The sequence below is a fragment of the Medicago truncatula genome, chromosome 4 (genome assembly GCF_003473485.1).
Source record: "Medicago truncatula cultivar Jemalong A17 chromosome 4, MtrunA17r5.0-ANR, whole genome shotgun sequence".
In the NCBI taxonomy this organism is placed as follows: domain Eukaryota; kingdom Viridiplantae; phylum Streptophyta; class Magnoliopsida; order Fabales; family Fabaceae; genus Medicago; species Medicago truncatula.
This window is the reverse complement of record NC_053045.1, coordinates 28640153-28659395: the sequence shown is the minus strand read 5'-3', so window position 1 is coordinate 28659395 and position 19243 is coordinate 28640153. Positions and strand designations below refer to the sequence as shown.

The following is a 19243-nucleotide window of genomic DNA, read 5'->3' as shown; positions in this document are numbered from 1 at the left end:
CTCAACAAATACAATTCATCTTTTCGAAATTATAAGCAAGAAGTCATCTTCACCAAAAAGATCATCAAATCACATTCATATAAGTCACAATTCATTATTGTCACCAAAGTAAACATCGTCAATTAAAATCACCAAGTGTTCAAGTATAACAAAACATTATCAAGTACACAATTCACCAAGTTCACCGATGCATATAAATCATCATGCACATATTCAACTAATTCACATGATTCACCAAGTACATAAGAAATTATGACTCATGTCAAATCATGCAATGCGCCTATACACGACTTCTATATGCATGTCGTACCAATCATCACCAATCACATCAACAAATAATTTACCAAATCACAATATCGACTAATTCACCAATTCACATCATCAATGGTTCACCAAATCAAAACATCAAATATGAGACATTTACTTAGACTCTTATGCATGCAATGTTCTAAACTCTTCTTTAGATGCATGCGGTACCAAATCATCACCAACGGCTATATGAATACAAAGTGTCCGATCAACAGCTATATGGATGTAAAATATCAAATCAACGGCTATGTGGATGTATAATATCCAATCAACGGCTATATGAATACAAAGTATTCGATCAACGGCTATATGGATGTAAAATATTCAATCAACGGCTATATGAATACAAAGTATTCAATCAATGGATATATGGATGTAAAATATCCAATCAACGGCTAGGTGGATGTACAATACCCAATGAACGGCTATATGAATACGAAGGATTTGATTAACGACTATATGGATGTAAAATATCCAATCAACGGCTATGTGGATGTACAATATCCAATCAACGGCTATATGAATACAAAGTATTCGGTCAACGACAATATGGATATAAACATCCGACACGACATATGATGCATGGACATATGACTCAATCAACCATGCATATGTTCACGAAGATTCAACGGCTATATACATATATATACATGCTTTCATCACCAATCACATCAAATTAGCATGTATGAATTCACCATCAACAATCAATATTTAGCATGTTCACTAATCAACCTCAACAACATCATCACTATCAAAATACCATTTAATAATCATCACTACAAAACAATGACATCACCTATTTTATCATAATTCAAGTAAAAGAAGTATATATCATATCATGATAAACATCATGTTCAACACCTATCAACCATCAATTCATCCTTATTAAATCATATTATCTTATTCACAAAGAGACTTGCAGGTTATCTGGTCATAAAAATCATTTTTGACAAGATTCGTCTATTTCGGTAAAAATTCATATTTTTCGGTTAGCTCTAAAGAAACGAGGGGGACCAACTCATTTACCTCAACTATGCATATACAATAATCATATTTGTGTGCAGTTGCATATACATGTGTGTCTCACCTGCCAATTGCGATTAAAATGCCAATTCGACAATTCTGGGCTCAAAACAAAGTTAACTCAACATAAATGAAAACCAATTCATTATCAAAAGAACCTAAGTTAGAACCACAATTCCATAGGTTAAATACTCTTAAACATCATAATTGAACTCCTATAACTCAAGTTTTGAGGTTTGGCATCAAACCATAAGTTTGGGGTTGACTTACAAATAATTATGCTGAATTTTCGTAAAATTTCACCAAGACCTACTTGAAGTATTTTCATCATAACTCAAAATCTAAAAATTATTTTCATGTCAAACCAAAGCCATTAGAAAGCTAATACATGTATCTAAAACTTTCATGTTTATACCAAAGGCCAATTCAAAACAGAAAAGGCTAAACAATATTATGAATGATGATGGGAGGAAATTTTTAAATTTCAAATGAATGGTTGATGATTATGATAAGAGTTTAGGAACATTTAATGCATTGGAAATGAGGGAAAAAATTAGGGCAAAATTAGGATTGGGGTTAGCTAGAGGGGTTAAGTATTAATAATAAGAGATAAGAGATACACAACCTAGTGCAAACTTTAACATGAAAAATAATGTGTGATTTAATTTGCATGGAAACATGAAGAGCTATGCTGGAAAAAGAGTCACAATTGCTTATAATAAGAGTTTATGAGCATTTAATGTGTTGGAAAGGGAGGGAAAAATTAGGGTTGAGGTTAGCTAGAGGGGTTAAGTTTTAACAATAAGACATTTGTTTGTTGGATTTTTTTAATTTAAGCATTTTGTTCAATTATATTATAATTTCTATTTAATTTTCTTATGCAAAAGTCTTAATGCTCTCATTAGACCTAAGGTTGGTGCCTGAACCTAGAAATAGAGCAAACACTTTTCCAAACGTTACATATTGAATTTTATTCTTTTTCCCTTGGTAAGATAGAAGGGATAAGATTGCCTGTTTGCAGAACTACCACAACAAGAGAGAGCATGTTATGAACTTATAAGATTCATATACGACTTTGGAGCTTTTAGATGACAATTTAAGAATCCCAATTCTTTTATGTTTAAATTACCTTTGAGAGAGTATGCCCCTACTCTAGTATTTTGTACATTGACCTACTATACCCTGTAGGATTGACGACCATGAACCCATTAATGTTGCGTATAATTAACCTTAGAGTGATCAGCACATAAAACTTCACAGGTAGAGAGATATACCATCCCACAAACTCACCACTTAAATATAACCACTGTCTTATAACTGAATGTTGACTTGTCTTTAATCCAACAAGGAAATAGAGGAGGTTCGATGAATTATAAGTGCTGCTAAAATTCGGCAATCAAACTTGATTACTAACTCACTACTGTTTTGTGCAATCAAATCAATGAACACTGAATTATTTTATTTAATATTTAACTGTTGGGATAACGGGGTGTTACATATTAGACCAAAACCTCCTTATCAGTTAACAAACCAAAAGCTCATTCCTTATCTATTTTGTACAAAATGACTTCTAGCGAACTGTCTGGTTAGAATATAAAAGTGAGGTTGCAGTAGGAATCAAATGATCCATCAAAATCTTATTTGTAGCTTCTGTGGTATGAAAACTATCCCAGAATACATATTTTGATGCATCCGCACATGTTCCTATGCTTATTTTATTGCATAATATAGCAACCTCTAGCAAGCCTGTCCCACAACAAGCCTTCCTTGCTTCAAACAATCCTGCATGTATTAATTTCACACATAGAAATAAACAAATCAACAAACTCTGTTGTTTATAAGCAAAAATAATATAACTCAATAGGTTTAGCGTAATTGGATTTTGTACCATAATCAGAAGGTCTGATAATAAGTTCATATAGAGGTTGGTAGATGTCAAAGATGACCAATTTGACACCAGGAAGCTTTTTTATTAGGTTTTCGGTAGTCAAGTTAAGTTTTTTGTTGAAATATATGGCTACATTGTTTATTGTTTCTACACATTTGTTTGAATGATAGCCAAACTTCGTGATGATAAAAGGCATACAACCTATTGGAGGTAACGTTGTTACACCAATCTTCCTTGCTCCTAGTGCATATAAATTCTGTCACATGTAAAGAAATTTAAATTAAAATCAAATATATATATATATATATATATATAAACACAAACACACATACCCATTAACACACATATATGTTCGATGAGGATGATATTTTAATGGAGGAATTTTTCTTACTTTTTTCATATTTCTAATATTTAACGTTATATTGATAAGGATGTTTAACTCAAAAGTTTAAAAAATATATTATCCACTATTATAAATTAGTAGTGCTATAACATGGTATAATTTGACTAAATCGTCATTGTTCCATGATATTCGATTTAGTACAAGCTATTGTTAAATAGTGGTGCTATAACATTGCTGCATTGCATACTTTAAATAAACTGTTATTATCCACGATTAATAACATGAATGTTATCTTCTCTCCAAATTCATATATACCTAGAGGATATGACTAATTAGCCGGAGAGAGATTTTAAGTCTCCCATCCAAAAAGTTAGGATTAAAATAATCTCTCTTTCTCATTACATCCCCTTCTAACCAATAATAATTTAAATGTTTTCTAAGGAAAGATACAATGTTGAGAGGGACGTGCCTGAATGAAATTATAGTACTCTTCAATAAGAACGTCTGAGAATTGGTAAGGTGTATAGAGGTTCTGGAGGATTGGATTTATGAAGTAGTTTTGTGCAAAATCACCAGACCCATCAACAAGAAGATATGCTGCACCAGAAATAATTGATGTTGCATTTTCTTTCCCTACTAGTTTTACCAATTCTTCCTGGCAATCCTTGTAGAACTCCAGTTGATTCATTAATGGGATTACATGCTACACACATGAAACACATAAAAAAAAGTTTTTTTCCCGATAAATAACAAGAATTGCTAATTAATATATTAATTTCATGGTAGAGAGAGATAGAGAGAGAGAGAGAGAGAGAGGAGGGAGAGGAATTGTTTATTTACATATTGTATTGATGTGGAATCATGGTAACCAGAACCAGATGAGGCAAAGTTGGCACCATTCAAGATGTTGCTTCCTTTGGTATTTAAGTTTAGGTAAGCTGGTTGATAAGATGTAAATCCAGCAAATTCGGCTGCAATAAATTAACATATATAGATCAAATATTAGTTCTTGTAAAAACAAAAAAAAAAAATCAAGTACTAGACAAAAAAATTAGGAAAATTATAGCAAACTTTATAGTGTAGTCGCCTGGAGACCGCTAAACTATCTTAATCTTACTAGCATGCAATAGGCTGATAATTTAATGTCGACTGCAAAAATTTATTTTGAAATAAAATAAATTGACAATGTAGATTTTGAAGGGGGAGAAAAATCACAAGCATAATCTACAGCAAGTTTTCCATTAGACATTCTTCCGGTTGGATTTTTAGTCACAAAGTCTCTTCCATACGGAAAGAAGTCTGCTTTTACAACAGTATGTAGGTTGTTGTTGTTTCCCACATCTACAATGGAGTCTCCGAATATGAAAAGTGCTGGAACTACAGGTTCTCCATTTGTTATATAGAACACCACAGTAGCAAAAAGAAAACATAAAGTCATCAAAGAACTTAAATAGTCCATATTTCTTAAATCGTTCTATATGAAAATTTTTGTTTTTATGCAATACTGAAGATGGAGAGATGGAATGAGAATTGGTTATTTTACATTATTGTCACCCTTTTATATAGTAGATGGAATGACATGCCCAGGCTCTGGTTCCAAGATTTTATTATATTCAAAGTCTATACTGAATTAATGGCTGGAAAAAACTATTTTAATTTTATATTTTGTGATGTAAGATTTGTCTATTCTATATAAATTTGAATGGACTAAATTAAAAGAAATTACAAACAGTATTTTTTTTAATGCAATAATCTCAATTAAAAACCACACTGCATTACCCTCTGCATTACCACCCTCTTTGGAAAAATCAATGAACATACTATGATTTTACCGCGAAATGAAGTTTTAGTTTTGAATATTTTTAAAGTGAGATCTAAGTTGCCTAAGAAGAAATTGGGTAATTTAAACAATAACTGATGAAAACTAGGCATATAAATTTGCAAGTGGTATCCACAAACTAATTTTACTGCATTTGAAACTTTACTAATGCAACTAATTTGTGTTAGGTGTTCAGTAAATATTCACAATTTTTTCTATTACATTGCATCAATGTCATTGATTGATGTCAACTTACCTGGATTGCATGCCTTATTTACTCCTTCGAAGGTTGCAACACTTTGATAAATCATTCATAATTTTACTCCTTAGGCGAAGACATTAAGGAGCAAGAGATGTTATGGTCCCCCACCTTAAAAATTTATCTTATTTAATTTAAATTTATTATATAAATATAAAATAAATGTTAACATGTGCTATATGGACAAATATTCAGGAGTTAAACATAAAAATATTTATTTAAAAAGTCGTGCATTTAACTTTTTAAAGGTTGATCCCTTAAAAAAAATACTTTTAAAAATACTTTTTAAAGGTGAATCAAGTGTATCAGATATGAGGATGTTGTGCTGGATGAATAGTAAGACTAGACGGAATTAGATTGAGAATGACACCATTAGGGAGAGAGTGGGGGTAGCACTTATAGTAGAAAAGTTGGTAGAAAATAAGATTAGATGGTTTGGGCATGTAGAGAGAAGACTCATAGATGTCGTGTAAGAAGAGTATATCAGATGGAGGAGAGTCAAGTAGAGGTAGAGGAAGACCTAAGAAAACTATAAGAGACCCCATTAGAAAGGATTTAGAGGTCAATGAGTTGGATTCAAATATGGTTATGATAGAACACAATGACGTAATTTGATTCATATATTCGACCCTTTTTAGTGGGATAAGACTTGATTGTTGTTGTATTAACTATTGAGTTGCAAATAATACTCTTAATTATTTAATATATAGATATAAAAATATATTAAATGAGATAATCAGTGATTAAGGATGTTGTCGAAAAAGAGAAGCAATATTATCAAAAGTGATAAATATTTTTTTTCACACATTTTATGTCATGTAATTTTACTGCCATCTCCGTCTCTATCTGGAATATCTTGTAAAAAAAAAAAATTTGAGCTAAATATAAGACACTAAATTTTTAAATGCATTTTTCTTTAAAAAACTACTTACAAACCCGTGCTTCGCATGGGTTGAATAACATATTTTTTTAAAATTTAGTTTCGAAGGAGAAATCTTATAAATTACGGAAAATTGTTGTCCTTTATAAATATGAAAATCAAAGCTGCATAAACCAAAATTTTGCAACACTGAGCCTAAAACACTACATAAAAAAATAACATAACAACTATTATAATATCTTATTCCTTAAAATTAACCCGAACGTAAAATTTTGCCCAAGATTTAACCTAACTTCTTTGCTTAATTTTACTGTATTAACTCTATTTAATTTAATCAAAATGTTAAAGTTAATTGTTAGGGAAATCAAAATAAACAAATCGCTTCTAATTTTTCTCCTTAATTTTACTAAACAAATTATATTAACCCTAGATTTAACCTAATTTTTTCGTGTGACTTTACTATATTAACCCTAGATTTAATTTATGCAAAATGTCATATCTTATCTCTTATTTTTAAATGTTAACCCGTGACACAATATTAACCCTAGATTTAACCTAATTTTTTCGTGTGAGTTTACTATATTAACCCTAGATTTAATTTATGCAAAATGTCATCTCTTATTTCTAAATGTTAACCCGTGATACAATATTAACCTTAGATTTAACCTATGTTTTCGCGTGACTTTACTATATTAACCCTAGATTTAATTTATGCAAAATGTCATCTCTAATTTTTCCCTCCACACTTTTGCATTTAATGTTTATCTAAAGTAAAATAAAAGTATGTTCCCAATTATATGCTGTTTTTTTGGAAAGGAATAACTGTTAACCCGTCTAGCTATACTTAACTTAATCTCTTACTTATAAATGTTAATCCGTCTTGCTATACTTAACCTATTTTATTTGATTTCTTAAAGTTAATCCGGATGCAAAATTTTGCCCTAAAATTAACCTAACTTCTTTGCTTAATTTTACTGTATTAACCCTATTTAATTTAATCAAAATGTTAACGTTAATGGTTAGGGAAATCAAAAGAAACAAATCGCTTCTAATTTTTCTCCTTAATTTTACTAAACAAATTATATTAACCCTAGATTTAATTTATGCAAAATGTCATCCCTTATTTATAACGTTAACCCGTGACGCAATATTAACCCTAGATTTAACCTAATTTTTTCGTGTGACTTTACTATATTAACCCTAGATTTAATTTATGCAAAATGTCATCTCTTATTTCTAAATGTTAACCCGTGATGCAATATTAACCCTATATTTAACCTATTTTTTCGCGTGACTTTACTATATTAACCCTAGATTTAATTTATGCAAAATGTCATCTCTAATTTTAACCTAATTTTTCCCTCCACACTTTTGCATTTAATGTTTATCTAAAGTAAAATAAAAGTATGTTCCCAATTATATGCTGTTTTTTTGGAAAGGAATAACCGTTAACTCGTCTAGCTATACTTAACTTAATCTCTTACTTAGAAATGTTAACCCGTCTTGCTATACTTAACCTATTTTATTTTATTTCTTAAAGTTAACCCGAGCGCAAAATTTTGCCCTAGAATTAACCTAACTTCTTTGTTTAATTTTACTGTATTAACCCTATTTTATTAACCATGTTTAATTTGATCAAAATGTTAACGTTAATTGTTAGGGAAATGAAAATAAACAAATCGCTCCTAATTTTTCTCTTTAATTTTACTAAACAAATTATATTAACCCTAGATTTAATTTATGCAAAATGACATCTCTTATTTCTAAATGTTAACTCGTGACGCAATATTAACCCTAGATTTAACCTAATTTTTTCGTGTGACTTTACTATATTAACCCTAGATTTGATTTATGCAAAATGTCATCTCTTATTTCTAAATGTTAACCGGTGATGCAATATTAATCCTAGATTTAACCTATTTGTTCTAATAGTACTTTTTTTAGTAAGTACTTAATTGATATTGTGTTTGACCTAACTTCTCCTTAAAAATGTAGAGAAGTTTGAAAAATGTCGGGTCAAACGATACCTTAATCTTCCACAACGGCAATGTAGAAGCAACTGAATTTGGGAGAAAAAATTGAAAAAGTTAAAAATATAAAAATTGGAAAATAATTAAAAGTTGTTAAAAATATAAAAATTAGAAAATAATTAAAAAAAATTGGTTAGGGGCAAAAATGGAAATTCATAGGCCATTGTTAAAAAAAAATATAATATTAAAAAATAAAGAAAAGGTTCTCGGCGTAAGTTGAAAAGAGGTGTTTGTGAAATAAATCGTCGAGAAGTAGTTTTTTAAAGTAACATTCAACATCTTCTGGTCAAAGCTCATTCCATTCAATTTTATGCGTTAAAAAAAGTACTTTTTTTAGTAAGTACTTAATTGATATTGTGTTTGACCTAACTTCTCCTTAAAAATGTAGAGAAGTTTGAAAAATGTCGGGTCAAATGATACCTTAATCTCGCACAACGGCAATGTAGAAACAACTGAATTTGGGATAAAAAATTGAAAAAGTTAAAAATATAAAAATTGGAAAATAATTAAAAGTTATTAAAAATATAAAAATTAGAAGATAATTAAAAAAAATTGGTTAGGGGCAAAAATGGAAATTCATATGCCATTGTTAAAAAAAAAACTCAACCAATAAGTGGATTACCAAATTGCCCCTTATAGAGGCAAAATGGTGAATTCAAGGGACATTTCTTTTCTTATTAGTATATAGATTAAATAAACTTTTAAATGTATTTATTATTCTTTTTTCAAATATATCATCATTTATAAATACATTGAATATAAAATAAAATGAAAAGTTAACATTGAATATATTTATATACAAATAAGTATTAATTTTCCGATTTTTTTATTTTTTTTTATAAACTCCTCCTCAGGTCTTTATTACTCTACATATTCTAAGCATCGAAGTGTTATATGAAATTTTATGGACAAAACCTTATTTAATAATTGGCAGCAATGGCAACTGTGGGGAGAAGTTATTATGCATAAATCAGCACCCTGTATAAACACTTCACAAAACTATTTGATAATTATTTTGGTTTCTCATAGAAGACTATCAAAACCATTAAATCATAATTATGGTTTCACTAATAGTTTCAGTGTATAACATCTTAATCATTATTTAAAACCATGTAACAATAATAATTTTATTAAAAATCATTACACAATTATCTTGGTTTCACATACAAGACTATCAAAACCATTAAACCATACTTATGGTTTCAGTAATCCATACCCTGAAGTTTGTTTCAATTCAGCAACAACCCTTTCTGCAAATCAAGTGTATCGTATGACGATGATGGAAAATGAAAATTGATGTGGTGTGTTGTTGCTGTTGAGTGTTCCTCATTTGATGTGTTCGTGTCGGTGTCGTCGTGGACACTGGATTAATTTTGTGTAAATTGTTTGTACTCATGTTTGAGTTCCTGAAAGTGTTGTTCATCCTCTAACGTTTGTTTTTGAGATTTAGAGAGTGGTGGATTTAGTTGGTTTTGTCGATTGATTTTTCGATTGTGTTTTTGGATTTGTTTCTTGCGGAGAGTGTGAATGAAATCCATTCACACTCGATTGATTTAGAATGTGTTTTTGAATTTGTCTTTGGATTTCTCGATTGCAAATGGATTTGTGGTGTGTTGTTGCATTGAAATCCATTAAAGGAGGAACTGTTGTCACAATTAAATCCATGAGTACAAACAATTTACACAAAATGAAAATCCGGCATCGTGCCGGAGAAGATGAAGAAACGGAATTGTGGTTTCGCTTGGGGGTGTATGACAAAATGGGTTGGGGTGTACAAAGCAATTATGTTGGACTACCGGTTAATGGGCTGGGATTTATGCAGGGTGCATAAGGATGCCTTATGCATGATAACCGCACCCGCAGCAGTGTACTCGTGCGTATTCTCTCTCTCAGATGCATCAAGTGAAAGTTACCCCACATTAAGAGCTTGGGCAATTACCTCCACATTGAAATCCATTGAAGGAGGAACTGTTGTCACAATTAAATCCATGAGTACAAACAATTTACACAAAATGAAAATCCGGTATCGTGTCGGAGAAGATGAAGAAACGGAATTGTGGTTTCGCTTGGGGGTGTATGACAAAATGGGTTGGGGTGTACGAAGCAATTATGTTGGACTACCGGTTAATGGGTTGGGATTTATGCAAGGTGCATAAGGATGCCTTATGCATGATAACCGCACCCACAACAATGTACTCGTGCGTATTCTCTCTCTCGGATGCATCAAGTGAAAGTTACTCCACATTAAGAGCTTGGGCAATTACCTCCACATTGAAATCCATTGAAGGAGGAACTGTTGTCACAATTAAATCCATGAGTACAAACAATTTACACAAAATGAAAATCCGGTATCGTGCCGGAGAAGATGAAGAAACGGAATTGTGGTTTCGCTTGGGGTGTATGACAAAATGGGTTGGGGTGTACGAACCAATTATGTTGGACTACCGGTTAATGGGCTGAGATTTATGCAAGGTGTATAAGGATGCCTTATGCATGATAACCGCACCCGCAACAGTGTACTCGTGCGTATTCTCTCTCGGATGCATCAAGTGAAAGTTACTCCACATTAAGAGCTTGGGCAATTACCTTAACATCCACATTAAGACATTGCATTATTAATGCTTGAAAGAGACTATAGAATTATTAATGTTAAAAAGAGACTATAGAAAGAATTGAATTACGTCAATGCCTTTATAACCCTCTTATAAATTTTGTACTGCGTACATTACTTACTCAGATGGTTGGCAAGATGCAATACTAAAGAAGTTAAATCTAACAATCATTTTAACTACTCCCTTCGTCTCAAAAAACGTTACCATTGAAATGTGTCACTTCTGTCTGCCACTCACTCCTTATTATGACGAAAAACAGAAAAAAAGAAATCAAGACAATAAGTACAATTGTTTCATGCAGGAGTAATTCATTTTAGTATAGATAAGTGCAATTATGGATGTTTTGTGGTGCAGTTTAGATCGATTTTGAGGTAAAATATCATTTGATCTAAAATAAAAATCACATGCGATTTGGTTCAGTGAGGATGTTTATTTTAAAATATCCGAACCGATTCGATCCAAATATATGCCGTGTAATCTGGATCTGTTTTTGGATATCCAAGATGCAAAATATATAATTTTGTATTTCCTTTTTTTTTAAATATAGTATTTTATTACTGTTAATGTTACACAAATATGGTAAAATAATTGATTTGATGCAAAATATATTATAAAATTAAAATTACAGTTTGAAAATTATCGATTCTTTTTGAAACACATGAAATAATAATAATAATATAGATTAAATTACTGCAATATATAAGATTAAAAGTTAACAAGCAACATAATAATGCAATATATAATACTAATAAAAGAATAAATAAGTATTAATATTTGCTTTTGTTGTTCGGTTTGGTTTGGTTTTGAAAAAGTGATCTGAAATCCGATCCGATCCTAGCAATTCTTACAAAACAACATTCAAGCGCATCCAAAAATATTTGGTTTTTTGCGGTTTAGTTTTTTTGGATCGGTTTACGGTTTTATTTTGGATCAGTTAGGATTTGAACACCGCTAAGTACAATTGTGTCAATAAGTACAATGGCATGTTACTATTAAACAAAGGATCTTGCTAACAAATGCACTTATGACATTTGTTAAGAATTTAAAAATAGAAATAATTGATAACTTTTGTGAAGAATTTTTGTTCGTAAAATTTATGCTTTAAACTTTTGTCTTATGCATATGAGGGGGTGGCCTCTCTCCCCTAGGAAAGAGAGGGTCAACACCAAACAAAAAATTAACCTAAAGTTTTACATGATTGTTTTTCAAATGTACATTAAACGAAACAATGTCGGAAATTTGTGATAGATCCATGATAATAATAAAAGGGTCTTGTTAACGAGTGCCCCTGTGGAGCATTCCTAATGAAGAAATTATTATTTAAAAAAAGTAAAGACTTCAATTTCCAATATAATAAATACATAAACTTTCATAAAATATTACTATTTTGGATGCTTAAAGAGTGTTCCAGGATCACTTGTTAACATTTCCCATAATAAAATAAGGATTTAGATAGTTTATTTTACGAGGAGTCTTTTAGTATAATATTAGTTAGTTATGGTTGAAAAGTATTATTCATATTCAAATTGAAAAGTATCAAGAGTTTCAACTTCAGAAACTAACCACCTAAACTTGCAAAGATCAAATAAAAACTTAAATATAATACCTGAATAGTGAATACCCAATGCATGTCAACGCCTGAATATTAAATAGGACAGGTTTGGTTGAGGAAGTGTTGCATTCAGCTATTGAAAAACAATTGAACATTGAAGGTTACTCATATATCAAACTTCTGACAGATTTGCTATGTTTGAGTTGCATAGATATGCTAGACATTTCAGTCTGCCACTCTTTCTATTAAAATCTAAAACAGTCTTTGCATGTTGCAATCATGTAGTAAGTTGTAAGTGTGGGCACCTAAAGCATTCACCTCTTGGCTCCCCCAATGCATGTCCACCTGAGTAATTCCTTTTAGTCTCTTTCAAAGCATAGATAACGGCTCAACATAGATTTTTGGTTTCCTTGTAGATTTTGGGTTAATAAAACAAGCTTAAATCTACTAGAAAAAAAAGGAGACCGAAAAATATTTACAAAGTTATTGTGCCAAAAATAACGCACCACTCAACACCAAAGATTATAACCGAACACCCATACAATAACTTTATAACAAATCATGTGTATCAATATTATATTTTTTTTTCCTAATAAATATTGTTTGGAATTTACTAGTGTGAACATATTAGAAAAAAAAGTTGTATTATTTGAACAACCATTTGATTTACATGTTCATTTGTTGTCTCATCTAAGTTTCTTCTCTTGTTAGTTATCAATACCATCGACATAAATACACGAAGGTGTGTGGTTGAGGAAATGTTTCTAACCATATGAGGAAATTAGGCACGCACTACCAAAATTTGTAAGAGGGCTATTAAGGCATTGACTTAATTAAAAAAATTTCTCTAGTCTCTTCCAAGCATTAATAATTCTCTGGCCTCTTTCAAGCATTAACAATACTCTCTCCATCCCGTAATAGATGATTTATTTAAAAATGTGTAATTTTGACATAACTTACTTTGACCATATTTTTCTACTAATATACAAAAATAAATAATATCATATAATATGTCGTTAAATTTGTCTCGATGAGTATTTTCAGAATATCAAATTTTCATAATTTTTTCTAATATATTATTCAGGATATTTAAGCTTAAAATTATGCATTGATATGCATAATAGAATCAACTATGTCATGTATTATGGAACGGAGGGAATACTAAATTATAAAATGGGTATTGATACAAGGAAAGACATGAAAAATAAATTGCTTTCCTCTTAAAAAAGTCAAAACAACTGTTTTAAACACTTTTCAAAAACTCTTTTTTAGTTTTCAAAAACTTGAAAATTAAAATTTTTTTTGCTAAACTATTTTAAAAATTTACAGTTTTGGAAACTGTTTTGAATTTTTTAGTTTTGAGGACTAAAACTAAAACATATAAAAGAATAACTATTACGAGAAAAAGACTTGTATATTTTAAAAACTGAAAACAAAAACTATTTCAAACGCTCTTATGTGATCTTATGTCTGCCCTTTTTCTTTCACAAATTACTTTCCTCTTGAAAAACTAAAAACAATAAATGCCTGCCTTTCTACTTTCACAAGTTACTTTCCTCTTAAAAGACTAAAAACAATAAATGCATGCCTTTCTTCTTTCATTTTTCAGCCTATATATATGAATGGTGTGTACGCACCAACAAACACATCAAGAATTAGAGAAGCTCTCTTCCCCCTTAAAATCCTAGCCAACCTGGTCATATTCATCTCCAAAGGTATGTATTCTTCTTCATTTTTACATAATCAGTTCATGCTTTAAAACATAAAATCCCAAATTTTATTTGAAACCCTAACCTTTTCCATTAAGTTCTAATCCAATAAAATACTATTCTTTGGTATGGATACAATTTTTGTGTAGTTTAAATTTTTACCTCACTCGGTTAACAGATCCAAACTGCATGAAGTTAAAACTGTTAGCAGATTATTTTTATTAAATCTAAAATTTCAATCTCAAAATTTGGAACATTCTATCATAATTGGATGATCAGATACTTGTGTTTTTTTTCAAGTCCAAATTCATTCTGAAAAATACCTGTGTTTTTTTTCTAATGTACCTACATTTCCCATTTATTACTTCTAAAAAATTTAGTTATTGTTCCCACTCTAAGTAACTCTATTATAAAAAATAAAATAAAAACTATTAGAAGATCCCTATTCTAATATGATAAAAGGTTCAATTTCATAACTTAAAATTCAATTCTTTTGCATTGCAGGAGCCGTTGCAAAATGAATGAGGCCTTTATCACAGACATTGGAAAAGAACTTTCAGCGAGCTTGTTGTTATTTCCAACATCTACAATCGAGTCTAAGATGAGCAATGCATAAACCAGAGGTTCTCCTTTGTTCATTTTCTTAGACTGATTGTTGATGTTGGCAAAAATAACAAGTTACCTACTCTTGTTAAAGCAAACTTCTTTCCCTAAGAAAGAGATCGTGTGAATCACTATCCAACTAGAAGATTCTTTAATGGAAAGCTTACAATTGACTTTGCATATATGTTTTAGTTTTATATACTCATTTAACTACTCATTTACTGTCAGACAGGGAAAGAAATGTTGTTGATGATGATATAGTGAACAAGATAGCTTCGAAGTTCCAAGATGGCGTAAAAGCTTTTTCAGAGAGTCCCATCATTGGAGGGATATATAAATGCATGAAAATTGTAACATTTCTCGATCTGCAGACAGGGGAAACTGGCTTGATCCTAGGGCAACAAATCCATATTAAGCAGGCTTCTTCCTTTCAAGTTTAGGATCTATGGATATATAATAATGGCTCATTTTTCCGTCTTAGTCCTTAACAATGTTTTGAAATAAATAGCAAATCGCAGAACAATATTGATTTGTTCAAATTCCGCTATGTTATAGAGCTATATCACCGTGATATCTCTGATATAGCGGTAGCGGTATCAAAGTATTATAGATTACCGTATACAATGGGAATTGATAATTGTTTAAGGGTTCAGAAATATTATAGAGCTATATCACTATAATGTCGTTAACTATTCCTCTAATGAATCCTCTTAATCGATTGTATACTTTCAATGTTTCAATTATACCTTCCATTCTCTTATCATATGTTTTTATGTCTGACAAACGAGGATGGATCCATTCTACCTATTAACTTCTTGTATTTTGCTCAATTAATCGATACCAATAACATTAAGACATCCCACTATGTATGTGATTGTAAACCTGGCGTTATATTTAGCAACTAGCATCTACAAATGGATTTATTTCAAATCCTTTATATAAAAAGTCTTTGTCTAGCACTTTCTAAATATCAAATAATCAATTTCGGAATTTAACGTTTGAAGAGCATCAAGTGCAAAATAAACTAAAGATATAGTGAAACAAGGATTATATATAACCATATATATGTCAAATGCATCTAAAGGTGCTTTAAGTTTTTCATTTTTTCCAAAGTGATCCTTTAAGTTTCAAAAATCCAAACAAGTCATTTTAGTTTTTGAATCGTTTCAAATAAGTCCTAATGTTGATAGCATAGTTGGTAATTGCTTCCTTGAACTCATCTTTGGTACCAAATCTGGCTGAAATTCACTAAGCCACTTCATGCTCAATCCCTTAGGCTTTGTTTGGGAGTTTGGAGGGGAAGAGATGGGAGGGCTTTGGGGGGTTGGCAATATATAGAAAAATGGACAAAAAAATTCACATTTTTTGAAATAACAGTTTTTTAGAGAATGATAAACTAATACTTATGATTAATATACTTTTAATTTTAAGAATATTATAACAACATAGATTTGATTTTAAAAATTCATATAAACCCTCCATAACCCCCCCCCCCCCCCCCCCCAAAAAAAAAAAAAAAAAATCCTTCCCAATACAATTTTTGAGTTCCCCCAAATATGGGGGATTTTTTTATTATGAGTAAAAAATTATCCTCCAAAGCCTTATCCTCCAAATGTCTTCTATTTCTTCCACTTGCTCCTTCCTTTTTTCCAAAACCCTCCCCTCCAAACTCTCAAACAAAGCCTTATAGAATTGACATTTCTTCATCTCGAAAGAAATTCCAACTCATCCTTTTTGTCACTAATGCTACCATAACTTACTAAGCAAAGTGATACTTGTTTGGTGAATCATTTCTCTGCAAAATCCCTAAAGCGTCTACGTCCACTCGCTACCAATTCTTTTCAGGCTCACCTAGCGAGTTGGCCTTTATGTGAAACTTCTAAAATTGAACTTGGATCCCTTCGATCTCACGTTTAACTTTACAAAATGTATGGAAATAGGTCAACGTAGATATAATGGCTCTCGAAGACTAGTTTAATGATATTGACCGTAATTATGAAAATTTTCCTTATATTACTTGTAAAAGCAAGTCAATAAGTGCCAATAAAATAGTGTAAATGTAAGTACTTTTGACACTTATCAACTCTCCCCAACTTCTAACTTAGTTTCCCCGCAAACAAAAGTCCCACAAAAATCTTTTAAAAAAAGTTCAACAATGATGTGTGTGTATCAGGGTTTGTAATCAATCAAAAATTTCAAATGTTTCATACGTACATGATTTAATGTTATATAAACTCAAGATCGTAGTTTATTATTGTTCATGATTTTGAACTTGGATATGCAAAGATGTAACAATGATTCATTGATAGTTTCTGGACTTTAAAAATTCAATTCTTTTGCATTGCAGGAGCCGTTACAAAATGAATGAGGCCTTTATTAGAGATATTGGAAAAGAAATTTGAGTGAGCTTGTTGTTATTTCCAACATCTACAATCGAGTCTAAGATGAGCAATGCATGAACCATAGGTTCTCCTTTGTTCATTTTCTTAGACTGATTGTTGATGTTGGCAAAAACAACAAGTTACCTACTCTTGTTAAAGCAAACTTCTTTTCCTATGAAAGAGATCGTGTGAATCACTATCCAACTAGAAGATTCTTTAATGGAAAGCTTACAATTGACTTTGCATATGTTTTACATTTCTATACTCATTTAACTACTCATTTACTGTCAGACAGGGAAAGAAATGTTGTTGCTGATGATGTAGTGAACAAGATAGCTCCAAAGTTCCAAGATGGCGTAAAAGCTTTTTCAGAGAGTCCCATCATTGGAGGGATATAAATGCATGAAAATTGTAACACTTCTCGATCTGCAGATAGGGGAAACAGGCTTGATCCTAGGGCAACAAATCCATATTTCTTTTTAGGTTTATAATAATGACTCATTCTTCCGTCTTACTCCTTAACAATATTGTGAAATAAATAGCAAATCGCGGAACAATACTGATTTGTTCAAATTTCGATAAGTTATATATCACTGTGATATCTTTGTATATAGCAGTATCAAAGTATTATAGATTACCGTATTCAATGTGAATTAGTAATTGTTTAACGGTTCATAAATATTATAGAGCTATATCACTATAATGTCGTTAACTATTCCTCTAATGAATCCTCTTAATTGATTGTATACTTTCAATGTTTCAGCTATACCTTCTCCAATCTCTTATCATATGTTTTTATGTCTGACAAACGAGGATGGATCCATTCTACTTATTAACTTCTTGTATCTCTCTCAATTACTCGATATCAATAACATTAATACACCCCACTATGTATGTGATTGTAAACTTGGCGTTGTATTTAGCAACTAGCATCTACAAATGGATTTATTTCCGATCCTTTATACAAAAAGTTTATGTCTAGCACTTTCTAAATATCAAATAATCAATTTCGAAATTGAACATTTGAAGAGCATCAATTGCAAAAATAAACTACTGATATAGTGAAACAAGGATTATATATAACCATATATAGGTCAAATGCATCTAAAGGTCCTTTTAAGTTTTTTCGTTTTTCCCAAAGTGGTCCTTTTAGTTTCAAAAGTCTCAAACAAGTCCTTTAAGTTTCAAAAGTCTGAAATAAATCCTTTTAGTTTTTGAATCGTTTCAAACAAGTCCTAATGTTAATAGCATAGTTGGTAATTGCTTCCTTGAACTCATCTTTGGTACCAAATCTGGCTGAAATTCACTAAGCCACTTCATGTTCAATCCCTTATAGTGTGTTTGGATGGGGGAATGTTTTGAGGGAATGTAATGTTTTGAGGGAATTCAACTACTTTGAGGTGAGTTCAAACAATAGAATTCACCCTGAAGTAGTTGAATTCCCTCAAAACATTATTTTCCCTCAAAATATTCCCCCATCCAAACACACTCTTAGACTTTGTTTGAGAGTTTGGAGGGGAAGGGAGGGGAGGGCTTTGGGGGTTGGAAATATATAGAAAAATGGACAAAAAAATTCACATTTTTTGAAAGAACAATTTTTTAGAGAATGATAAACTAATACTTATGATTAATATACTTTTAATTTTAAGAATATTATAACAACATAGATTGGATTTGAAAAATTTATATAAACCCTCCATAACCCCTCAAAACCCTCCCCCAATACAATTTTTGAGTTCCCCCAAAATGAGGGGTTTTTTTTTATTATGAGTAAAAAATTAACCTCCAAAGCCTTCTTCTCCCAATGTTTTCTATTTCTTCCACTTGCTCCTTCT

The 19243-nt window shown here is 30.9% G+C and overlaps 1 protein-coding gene across 1 annotated transcript; it reads right to left on the bottom strand.

Moving 5' to 3' along the window:
* Window positions 1-2902: 2902 nt before the first annotated feature.
* On the bottom strand, window positions 2903-5022 carry LOC25492343 (GDSL esterase/lipase At5g22810). The gene is made up of 5 exons (XM_013600440.2): window positions 4779-5022; window positions 4404-4534; window positions 4033-4266; window positions 3221-3476; window positions 2903-3114 (listed from the first exon to the last, which is right to left on the bottom strand). The coding sequence occupies exons 1-5, from the start codon at window positions 5020-5022 to the stop codon at window positions 2903-2905; spliced, it is 1077 nt and encodes a 358-aa protein (XP_013455894.2).
* Between the last annotated feature and the right edge of the window lie 14221 nt (window positions 5023-19243).

What these genes read in the sequence shown, in the direction of transcription:
- LOC25492343 (XM_013600440.2), bottom strand. Translation starts at nt 5,022, where the DNA reads ATGGACTATTTAAGTTCTTTGATGACTTTATGTTTTCTTTTTGCTACT. An exon ending in ACTTGCTGTAGATTATGCTT is followed by an intron (nt 4,535 to 4,778) that starts GTGATTTTTCTC and finishes AATTTATTGCAG; the next exon opens with CCGAATTTGCTGGATTTACA. An exon ending in TATCAGACCTTCTGATTATG is followed by an intron (nt 3,115 to 3,220) that starts GTACAAAATCCA and finishes TAATACATGCAG; the next exon opens with GATTGTTTGAAGCAAGGAAG.